The sequence below is a fragment of the Rousettus aegyptiacus genome, unplaced genomic scaffold, assembly GCF_014176215.1.
Source record: "Rousettus aegyptiacus isolate mRouAeg1 unplaced genomic scaffold, mRouAeg1.p scaffold_m13_p_11, whole genome shotgun sequence".
Taxonomy (NCBI): Eukaryota; Metazoa; Chordata; class Mammalia; order Chiroptera; family Pteropodidae; genus Rousettus; species Rousettus aegyptiacus.
Window position 1 is genome coordinate 50,679,882 of NW_023416286.1, and position 12,339 is coordinate 50,692,220.

At 33.1% G+C, this 12,339-nt stretch overlaps 1 protein-coding gene across 6 annotated transcripts in view; it reads right to left on the reverse strand.

The window, feature by feature from the left end:
* MYO16 (myosin XVI) overlaps window positions 1-12,339 on the reverse strand; it is a 499,709-nt gene that overhangs the window by 276,702 nt on the left and 210,668 nt on the right. For 5 of the 6 annotated variants that reach the window (XM_016145250.2, XM_016145255.2, XM_016145248.2 and 2 more), the window contains one exon: window positions 974-1,124. In XM_016145250.2, the coding sequence (XP_016000736.2) occupies window positions 974-1,124 (151 nt within the window). The remainder of the gene's footprint in view (window positions 1-973; window positions 1,125-12,339) is intronic. The other variant, XM_016145252.2, reaches the window with a different exon arrangement.

The following is a 12,339-nucleotide window of genomic DNA, read 5'->3' on the forward strand; positions in this document are numbered from 1 at the left end:
CTAATAAAAATTAAGTGAGGTCATGGGGTGGGGCCCTGAGCCAATAAGGTTGGTATTCTTATAAGAAATACCAAACAGCTCTACCATATAAGGACACAGTGAGAAAGCCAGGAAGAGAGCATTCACCAGAAACTGAGTTGGCCAGGACCTTGCTCTTGGACATCCAGTCTCCAGAATAGTGAGAAATAAGTTTCTGTTCTTTAAGCCACCTAGTTTGTGGCATTTTGTTATGCAGTCCAAGCAGATGAATATATCTACTAAAATTTAAAAGTATTTCAAATGTTTTCCTATCTGTTTCAGTTACTATAAAATGAAAATTAATGAAATAAAAAATTTTTGAAAAGAATCTTTAGAAACATCTAGGTAAAATATCTTAAAAATATTCAGAGTTAGATACACCAAAACGTTTCAAGGATTAGTCTAACATTAACCAAATTACTCTACCATTTATAAAATGCAACTTATATTAACATCATTTATTTCTATGGAAATGGTCACATGAAATACATTAAATTCTGTAACTCCAAGCATCTCAAAGTGATCTCCCATAACGTGGGCACAGGGACACGCACATATACACATACAGATGCAAGACACACACAGTTATTTGTAAGGATAAATGACTCAGTGATTGGTTTGTTTTTCTTGTTATGAAAAACATTTGGATATTTAAAGGAAATAAAAAGTCTACATAATAATCAAAATGATGACTATAGACAGAATTGGAAATATCTGGAATTAGCATATTAGTTGTGCTTACACTCTTGATACATAAGACAAGATATAAAATTCAAATCTTGGTTAAAAAGCCATTGTTTGTTAATAGTAAAACACCATAAGAATTTATAAATAGAAATCTTAAACAAAATACTGATCTATGCTTTCATTAAATTTTCTTCAAATGGAAATTACTGGGTAATTGTTTTTGGACATAATAGGACACAATACTAGCAGACAGTAAGAGTATAATTACCTGCTCAGGTTTGGTGGGGCCATTCACAGTGGCGTTTTCAGGAGTGCTGTCCTGAGATTGTCTCTTGCATAAACCTTTTGTCGAATCTTTAAACATAATGTCTTTTTCCAACAAGCTGTCTTGCTTGGCAATTGGCAACACCAGGGGACTGCTATAGGAAATAATCAATACTATAATTACTTTTCTTCTAACATGGCCAAATCTATCATAAATTGCCACAACAGGACATCTCAATTATAGAAAGTTGCTTTATTCAGATAAGAAACAGTTTCTCGATATTGACTAAACAAAAAAGGAAAATCTGTAAACCTTTCTATTAGCTATGAAAAAATAAGCACAATCTAAATGTTGAAACTTTTATAACATTTTTATATTAAGACTTTAAAAGATATATTTGCTAAACAATACCATATAAGCAGAAATATGTACATATTTAATCAAGTACAATATATATAAACATAATTATTTCATGTAGTCTACAACAGTAGTGATTCTAATAGAAACTCAATACACTTTTTGGCTTCTTTGAAACTCAAGTTTATTGAGTTATATTTACATGTAGTAAAATTCACCCTTTGTAGGGTTACAGTTCAATGAATTTTGATACACACACATATTTATATTTAGTGGTGTAACCAACATAACCAGCGATATATAGAATTTTCATTACTCCCAAGTGCCTCTTTGTGCCCGCCCTTTGGAGTTAATCGTCTCCCCGGCCTCTCACACCTTGCAACCACTGATAAGTATTCCTTTCATTACTTTTTCTAAAATGTCATATGAAAGGAATCAGAGAGTAATCTTTTGTGTCTGGCTTCATTTACTTAACATAAAGATTTGGGACTCATTCATACTGCTGCATGTATAAATAGTTTGTGTTTTATGGTTGAGTACTATTCTAATGTAGGATGTACTACACTTCAGCTATCCATTCACCACCAGAGATTTGAGTTGTGTCCAGTTTTGTCAATTCCGAATGGAACTTCTGTACACATTCATGTACAGGTTTTGTGCACATATATGTTCACTCATCTTGGTCATATATCCCAAAGGAACTCAAAACTGTTTCCAGAGTGGCTGTACCATTCGGTGCGTTGGAGGTTCACTTGCTTCACATTCTTGCCAATACTCGTTTTTTGTTTTTTGTTTTTTTTAAATCCATTCTAGTAAGTGTGTTAGTGGCTTCTCACTGTGGTTTTAATTTAGATTCCAACTGTGCTTATTTGACATAAGTATCCCTTTTGTAAAGGGTGAGTTCGAACCTTTCACTATTTTTTGTTAAGTTTTTTTGTTGTAAGACTATTGAGTTTATACATTCGGGATTCAAGTCCACATATACACTTGGCAAATATTTTCTCCCAGTCTGTCTTCTCTTGATTTTTCTAACTGTGTTTCAAATAACATTTTTTTCTCTTATAATTTGTGCTCCTAATGTCTTACCTAAGAATTCTTCTCTGAACCTAAGGCCAACAAAGTTTTCTCTTAGGTTTTTTACAGAAATTTTGTAGTTTTATGCTTTACATTTAAGGTAATTTTGTACTTTTGTGCTTTACATTTAAGGTCTATTATCCACTTTGAGTGAATTTTTGTATATAGTTCTATATATGAGTCAAGGCTCATTATTTTTTCATATGGCTGTCCAAAATTCCAGCATCATTTCTGAAAAAAACATCTTTCCCTAACCAATTACCTGAACACCTTTGTTAAAAATCGATTGACCACATATGTGTGGATCTGTGTTCCACTGATATAACAGTCTATTTTTACACCAATACTACACTGTCTTGATTAATGTACCTTCACAGTAAGTCTTAAAATCTGGTAATGTGAGTCACCCAACATTTTCTTTTTCAAAACTGTTTTGGCTAATTGAAGTTATTCACATTTTCACATAAATTTTAGAATCTAAATGTCAATTTTTATAAACACGCCGGTTGGGATTTTGATTAGCGTTGCATTAGATTAATAAATCGACCTGGAAATAATTTACATATAACAATGCTGAATTTTGTCATCCATAAGCACAGTAAATTTCTCCATTTATTTTGATCATTAATTTTTCTTATCAGTATTTTGTAGTTTTCAGCATTAAAATCTCACAAATAATTTGTTAGATTTATTCTATTATAAGCATATTTTTCATTTCTATTTTCAGCTGCTGATTGTTAGTATATAGAAATACAAACAACTTTGTATCTTAACCTTGACAAGGGAGGAAGAAAGTAATTTGAAAGGCTTTTTTTCTGTAACCACAGTGTCTCATTGTTTTGCAGCCCATCTCTATGTCCTGCCTTCTAACTCTAGTCTAGGAAAGTGTGAGTAAAGACAGACTAGCAAATGGCTGCATTGAAGCCAAGCCTGAGGGGAAGGCAGGGATAGCTAAAGAACATGTTTACAGAAATGTGTGGTCAGTTTTCCTCCTTTTGAAATCTGGATGATGGTTTATAGTGTTTAAGTCAGACTATATTTTCAAGTAGGTTAGGGGAGAATGGAACATATACTGAAAAGAGGCAGCAAGGTATAGTATAGCTGGGATTTTGCTCTACTTACAAGGTGTAACAGTTTAGTTTTTTACTCTTTCATGGATGTGTGCAGAAGACAAGAGACTCCTGGATCAGAGATGGAGAACTGTATTACTCAAGGAAACAGTATCCAGGGCTTCATGTTCATACCAGTTCTCCTCGAACCCCTGTCCCATGGAGAAGGGGGTGGGTATATGAGGGGGCAACACAGGTGGAAACTTAATGGATTCCTTCATATACAATGTGTATTCTGGGAGAGAAACTTGGACAGGAGTCAGGTAATATTTGAGCGAGCATAAAACAATGTATGTCACAAGCAGCAGACAAGCCACTGCCTCTTCTTTGGAAATGAGTGTTCTACTCTCCTCAAGCTACTCAGTCATTAAATTGACTAACTACACATGCCTTGCAGTCTGACAAACTGAACAAGAATGTAGAGGATCCTCAAGGCCCATGGCAGATATCCCTCCCTATAACATGGTTATTATTTTTTTAAAAAATTCACTATAAATATGGAATGCTTATAATGCTTTAAAAATTTCATATCCAGCTCTGCTTGAATACCATCAAGTGATAAAATAACCACGACTCCCAAAGAAGCCTTATTTCTTCATTGAGCAACTCTGGAGCAATGTGGTCTGTTATAACTTGTATTCATCATCCTTAGAGCTCCTGAGAGTGTGCCTTATACTTCTTTGACATGACAGCCCTTCAGATATTTGAAGACAGCTATGGTTTCCCTATATTTTGTATAATTTGAGTGAACCACTTAGAAAACATTTTAATAATCGTATGGCATTTAACGTGTGATAGTCTCTGCTCTAAGTACTTTACACATATTAACTCTTCACTTGGCAATATTATAAAGTATGCACTATTTTTATACCTGTTCTATTGATGAGTAAACTAAGGGCCATAGACAACAACCTGCTCTGGATCACTGCAGACAGTAAGTAGTGGAGCTGGGATTTGAGCTCCAGAACTTGTGTTCTTAACCACCATGTCATACATACTGTCTACAACTAAAAATCCACCCTCACACCTATCAAAATGTTTCCTTACTTATTTCCTCTTGTATCAATCATCTCTTTTTCCTGGAGATTTAAAGAAAAAATATTGAAGACAAGTTTTGCATATAGCAAATCTTCTGAGTATAAAGCTATTAATAAAGCAGTGATTTGAATGGTCAGTTAGAAACTAATAAGATAGTTTATGAAAATGAGAAAATCACCAATTATAAGGTATTGCTAAAAGGAAGAAATAGCGAGTTGCCGAAAATAGCTTAAATGCTTCTTTCATATCTCAAATTTTATTGCAGTGTTAATCACAGGCTCCTTGAGGGCACAGTTAGTAAGAAGATTGGTCCAGGAATACTTGGACCTCATTCTAAGTCAGTTTTTACCCCAAGCTGACTACTACCTTGACCTTCGAAGGCCTTCAAAATCTCTGGGCTACAGTTTTATCCTAGTCAAATGCAGAAATTAGACTAGGTAATATCTAAGTGTATACCAAGCCCTGTAATGCTAATACACAATCTGTCTTCATATACTTTCCACCTGCATGTTTAAAAACATTATTTACACACTCGATAATATCATAGGTTATATACTAAAGATCTATTACTAACAGAAATTGCAACTAGCTGATTATAAAAACTCTTTTATTCATATAAGAAAAAAATGATTCTAAAAAATATAATTTAATTAAATGGCAACGTATCAACTAGTCACATACATATTTTCAACAAGAAAAGTGCAAAACACCTAGGTTGATAGCATGTGATACATTTAAACATCTCTAGAACAATTTTTCTTTATGTTTCTATTCCACTTTTTATCCATAATCATTAAGATTAACAGCATTCATATGACTTAGTTTTTATATATTCAAATTTTTACTCATTATCCATTTGTGGAATATAACTTCCATAAGTTCCAATTAGCAAACAAGGATGGCCTCCTCACATTGACCAGCCTTCCAGATGACATCCTCCAGCACTTTTCCACTAGCTCACCCTAGTGCTAGAAAGCTCTCTGGCCTTGCTTCATAGAGTTGAGTGTGGTCTCTCTCCCCTCTTGCAACACTCTTAAGTAAAGTCTTACTTGCATATTTAACTTCTCTGGTGCAATTTTTCTTTAACATTAATGAGTGGGTTTTTTTTTTTTCAGACTTCTATTTGTTTTTCTGCACTTTCCAAATTCAATGAGGAAATAATATTTTGATTATAAAAGAATTATTAGGAATAGAAATGTACCAGAGAGAAACCGAAAAAAAAAAAAAGATTGAAATAGCATATTTTCTAAAAGAAGGCTTTTGGTATGACAGACTCCATAAACATAAAAAAAATGAAATAGTTATCGTCTAAGGGTAGTTTAGATTAATGGAGAAGAGATAGCTTTAACTTGACTATGGAAAAAATTGGATGAAACTATACCAGCAAAAACAGTTTTTGAACTCTACTAGATTTATTCAAGATTTACTAACGTCTATACATATAAAAAGCATTTCATGCAGAGCAAGTATGCTTATAGGAACTGAGATTTTATATCTGAAAATGGAAACAGGAACATAACAAAATAAAACTAACAAAGGCAACAATTATTGCCCATTATATCTAAAGCAATTTTAGAAAACCACAGAGAACAAATAAAATTGACTATATTGAGATATATTAGACCAAGGAAGAAAAGAATCTAATAGAAACAAATGTTAAAAAAAATGGCATAAGTGACTGTTATTTTGGTAGCTAAAGTAATGGACTGAATAGATAGTTCTTAATTTTAATCTTTGAAACACAGCTACATAAATCATCTATTATAGGGAATTTGGGGTTTTCTCTATCTATAAATAAGGTAATAATCTAGAGATTAATACTGAAATTATTCCTGGAGAGTTTTGAATGAATTACTTTCTTTGGCTCCCCTCAAAATGACTTTAGTTTCTGTAAGAAAAAAAATTTACAATTTAAAACACCATTTTGTTAAAATATGACTTGTGTCTAAAACACAAATAAAATTTAAACAGGTGACCTGTCATGGAATTAAAAATTATATTGTTTTTACAACATCTCATATTCACCTTAGTTCTCAATAGATATCTGCAAAAAATGTTTTTAATCTCTAAATTAAAATAAGATAAATCCAGCAGCTTTATGCATAAATGGAGTGTCTGAAAATGACAAGTGTTACATTTGCTAGAAATGGGTGTCTAGCATATATTTATGTTGCTAAATAATTATTTATTACATGATATTTATATGAAACAACATTATCATTTACTAAGTATAATGCTTTGAGCCAATCACCTAAGTCTAAGATGTAACTAAAATTGCTTTCTTTACATAAAACTTGCATAATGAGATTTTGCTCCAAATATCATTCCTGCTCAAAAGGGGAAGTCTCTAAAGAAGACACTGTTTCCTTTTTTAATGGTAAGTGTCAATATTTTGAAATAGACTTACATATTATTTCTTTCATATGTGAAGCTACTACAAAGAATGTTTCTGATCACTGAAAATATTTATTAAACAGTAGTAATAGGGTTTAATATACAAATACAAGGGTTCTGGTAGAAGTGCTTTGTATGTTTATTTCTCAATACTTATATTCATGAATCCCTCTAAATGTCATGCTAATTAAATCCAGACTGCTCACTGCCAGTCACAGTCTCCCTGACATCAGTACAAGAACTTGCAAATGATATGAAGACTCCCAGGAATATAGAACTGGGAGTCCAGTCAAACTTTACCTTAGGTGATGCTATTTTACTGCAAAATAGTTCTGAAGCTGTGCTGATTTTTAAAATGTTTAAGTCATTCAGGGTCAATTGTAAATTTTCAAGAACAACTGCCTTACAGACATAACCAGAGATATGGTGTTCGACTAACAGGAGTGAGGAAATTAATGGCTGTAGAGTGACTGTACCTAAGGATCTTAGAGTAAAGTGCACTTTTCAGTGCTAATCCAAGTGTCCTGGTCTAAAATACAAGAAAGCATTTCCACAATGAATGTTCCCAATGCAGTGTTAAAGCATAGGTCAAAAGCTGTCTCCCTCGTAATGCAAAATATTTGTTAGATCTGTATCCCAACATTGTGCATACATACCACAAGGCTATGAAATGCTCAGACCATCTTCCTGAGCTTGTTCCTGCCTTAGGCTGGAAAGAGTGAACAAAGAATCACACCTCTGATTTCCAGGTGACTCAAAAGCACTGGATACCCAGCCCCAAAGCAAGATAATCAAAAGATTTACCCAACCAAAGCTGGTCTCTGAAACTGGATTTTCTTTTCAGCGTCCTAGAAAATAAGATTTTCTCCATATGGTCATATTCAGTTTAAATGCACCAAGATGAAGGCCTACTTCTATTGTTTCAGCTTATAGCTAGAAGGTCTTTATTCTTTAGATGATTTTGCTGACAGTGCACAGATGAATAAAGAACATTTTTTTCTTCTTGTCATTTCTCAAGCACTTATGTAGTACTATAATGAGCCAGTTGCTGCTCTAAGCATTTTATAAATATTAACTCAGTTATTTATCAAGAATGCCCCTGTGAGACAGGCATCATCAATCATCATTATTATCATCATCATCTTCACCTTGTGGTGTACTGCAGGGCAAATCTAAGATTGATTACTTAAAGTCAGCATGAACACCACAAGTGAAGATCATTGCCTTCGACAAGGCTGCCCCTTCAGATGCCAGCAACAGGTTTGGGAGTCTCCATGCCATCCATGCTTCTGTGCAACTAGTAATAAATTTGAGCATTCTCATAACACCCTTCCTCACTTTAGATAATTCATTAGAACAATTCACAGAACTCAGAAAAACATTATACTTGCAATTATTACAGCTTTATTATAGAGGATATGAATCAGAACTAGCCAGGTGCACAGAGCGAGGTCTGGGAGGATCCTGAATGCAGAGCTTCCATGCCCTCTTCTCATGGAGTCAGAGCACATCACCCTTCCAGAATACTGATCTGTTCGCCAACCAAGGTGCTCCTTCAAGTTCATCGTCCAGAGTTTTTACTGGGGTTTTGTTACATAGGCATGATTGACTCAATCATTGGTCATATGTTTGAGCTCATTCTCTAGTCTTTCTCCTCTCTTGGTGGTCAGGCTGGCTCAATGGTCCAGTCCTTTTATCATATGACTGGTTTTTCTGGCATGACCAGACTGACCCTGAATCACCTCGTTAGCCTAAACTCAACTGTGAGCTCAGGGATTCTTGAATAACTTAGACAAGCCTATTACTTGGGAATTCCAAGGACTGACGGTCTCCCCTCTCAGGAAGCTGGTATAAAGGCCTGGCTAAATTCTTTATTACTCAACACCTACATTTTACACTTGAGGGAAAATGTGACTGAAAGTCTGACTAAATTGCCCAAGTCAAACAGCTAGTAAGTGCAGAGCCCAGTAAAGGAAATGTCTTACAAGTTACAGTCTTCTGAAGTTGTCATACTGAACACTCATCGTAAATTGACATGTCACACCTAAAGCTGGGTGACCATAACAGTGAAACTCTGATCAATGATTTCTTCTTTAAAGCCAAAGTAGAAATTTTAGAATTATAAACAAAATGACCTCCTCATTCAATCAATATAAGATTGAGTAAATGTGTGTGATATGAATCAAATTACTTAAGATCTGAGTTTCAGACAAGGATGTATAAAATAATATTAGTAAGAGATAGTACCTTCAGATGTTGTTTTGAGGATTAAATGAAATTATCCATGTAAACTTTGCACAAGCCCTGACACCTTTTAACTGCGCAGTAAATAGCTTTCATTGTTATTGTTTTCACTATTTTAAGTTATCATCACTGTTCTTATTAATAGATGAAAACCTACAATTGTTTAGTAAACTACTCTACTTCACTTAGGCATTATGCAGAATTTTTGTGGATTCCAACACAAAGATTCGATGAAATAGAATTAAATAGAATTAAAAACAAAAATTGGGACATATCAAAATTTCCCAGTGATTAAAAACTCTAGCAGAGCATCTTCATGTTCAAACACCAAATGGCATATTCAGTAGCAGCTGGTTCACTAGCAGCAATAACAGTAACTGCGGCACCGAGGTACATCTAAGGATGAAAAAGGCAGCACAGAGGGGAGGCACCGAGTTGGCTGGAAAGAAAGAACGCAATAGGGAATAGCAGTCAAATATGAGAATAGCTGCTGTAAATTTAAGGTAGAGAGAGGAGGCCTAAGAGCTTCACAGATGAAGACCAGACAGAGAACACTATAATTGGACCTTTGGAGTTAAGTCTAACCTGTTCATTTTGAGACCTGAATTTGAAAGTCAGGCAATAAATAAAGACCTTACTAATGTTCACTGGATAGAAGATATCATGGAAAACATAAAATATAAGATAACCCAATAATAAGTATTTTCTATTTATTATATATTGAAACAAAGAAAGGCATATACTATTAACAGGAGGACATAGTGGAAGTGAAATTCTTATCCTGACTAAATCTCAGAGGAATGAATACAAATTGAGAGTAGAAAGGAAATTTGAAGTGTATGCTGAGATGTGAGAAAGAGTAAATCACTCAATTCTTTCTTAAAATTTTAGCAAAATATATTCTGGGAAAATGTAAAAAAAAAAAGTCAACTTTATAATATAAAGAAATAGGAAGTAGCAGTTAAAATTGATACAGAAAGATGGGCAACTACAATTCAGATGAGTTAATACATGGTAAGTCTTCAAAATGAGGGCTAGAGATAAAAGGTAGGAAAGGAAAGATTTATTGAAATGAACACTACATCACACAGAGTAGAGGATAAGTGTTTTTAAGTTCTTCCTAAATTCTATACTTCTTATATCAATGTATATGCACTATTCTTTCTTAGGCAAAATAATGAAATTAAAGGAACAATAAGCTGCAGTGGAATTTTTGCTCCTAACTGGAGCAGAAAACGACTGATCAATATTTCACTCCTTCCTTGCTTTTTCCTCTTCTTAGATTTTTGATTTGTTCTGTTTTAATTTCTTTTTTGCCTCCCCTAAAGTTGAGGGACTTCTGAAAACAGCTGAAGACCAGGCTTCATATTTAAAAATAAGTTATTAAACAATTCAAAAATTCACTCGACTTAAATGAATGAAACTGAGTTCTCATAGAATAGCATTTGCTTTCTTAAATGCTAGGGAACAGATTGAAAGGAAGAGTTTGCAGAAAACTGCAGCAATGTTCAGGAGAGGAAAGAGAATGAAGACCTAAGCCTTCTCCAACCACCCTGTCTAAACTGGACTCTCAGACAACTGGTTTGTGAAAAAATGCTACTTTGCAAATCATGTATGACAAATTTAAGAAATATATACATTTATATTTTCTGTTAATCATGTAAATTCTCTGACTCAGTTCATATATGTTCTCTATCGAAAGAACGGCATGTTGAAAATGTTCCAACACGTTTCAGTAAATTTCTGTTATCAAAATAACACTAATCACTATTGTGATATCAAAATACACTAAAATCAATAAGCATACTCAACAATATACACATTTATCAGCTTTTAGAGAATGTTTTGACCTTTATATGTTTATCAGTTTGTTTATGGAATAATCTTCAAGTGTCTATATTTTTCCTTCTCTTATTAAAACATGGCCTGAAAGAGTAGATTATAGAAAGTAAACTTTTCTGCACTAAAATATAATAATACTTAGTTGTTATTTCATCATGTCTACTTGCTCCTGGTTCCTATTTACATATAACATTATAAAGACAGAAAAAAAAAAGTTGAAAATTCAATCCCAAGCCAGGACATCCAATTCCACAGATAGAAGACTATATTATTGAAGAATGAAAACAAGTTTATATAAGTAATAAAAATTAGAAGTTGTATATAAAAAATAAAATAAAAACAATGAAAACCAGATAAAATGTGTTGTTTCCCTTAAACTAGTCATGTCTACTTGCCATTTTTTTCAGTTTAAAAAAAAAACTTAAAGTTATGATTAAGTTGTACTTTGATTTATTTTCAATTCAATCTCTGAAGAAAAATAACAGTAGACTACAATTTAAAAAGCAGGTCAAAATTCAAGAAAACATTTATTTCAAAGTTTCAAAGCTTTGTTCAGTAAGAGAAAAATGTGATTCAGTAAGAGAAAAATGTGATTTAAACAATTAATTGTGTAGAACAATAAGCCATTGATTAATCTGTTTAAAACCCACTATTATAAAAAATAATAATAAGCACTTTTTGGGCAAATTAGTTATTTTTGCATTCTTTCACTTTTAAGTAAAGCAGACAACATAAACAAAACTATAGACATACAGATAAGCTAATGTTTATCCAAAAATTTATGAAAGAATATGGTTTTAACTCAAACTAATTCTGTTTATATTTTAACATCTCTTTACTTGGAAACTCATAAAATAATTTTTTAAGTAAAGTGGATCATACTGGGTATTTATTTTAATATCAACACCTGGAAAGTAAAATTCTTCCATAACAAACATTCGTATTGCTGCTCTCATTCCAGTGATGCCAGTAATATAATATAAAGAGCAAGGTCAAAATATTCTAACTATTCATTTTAGGTAATGGGGACTATGTGTTATCAATTAACCACTGCCTGACTTGATGCCAACTTTTGTTTCTATAACTTTCTCTCCCTTTTTCTCCTAAATAAATGTAATACCATTTTTTTTTTCACCTATGAAAATAGGAGATAGATAATATGGTGTAGGTGAGAATGATGTGGGGTCCAATTACTGGGCTACAAATCTTGATCTGCCATTTCCCAGCTCTGTGATCTTGGGAAAATAAGAGAATCTTAATAGGACTTTGAAGATGGAATAAGATAATCCACAAAGATTCTTAGCATACTGT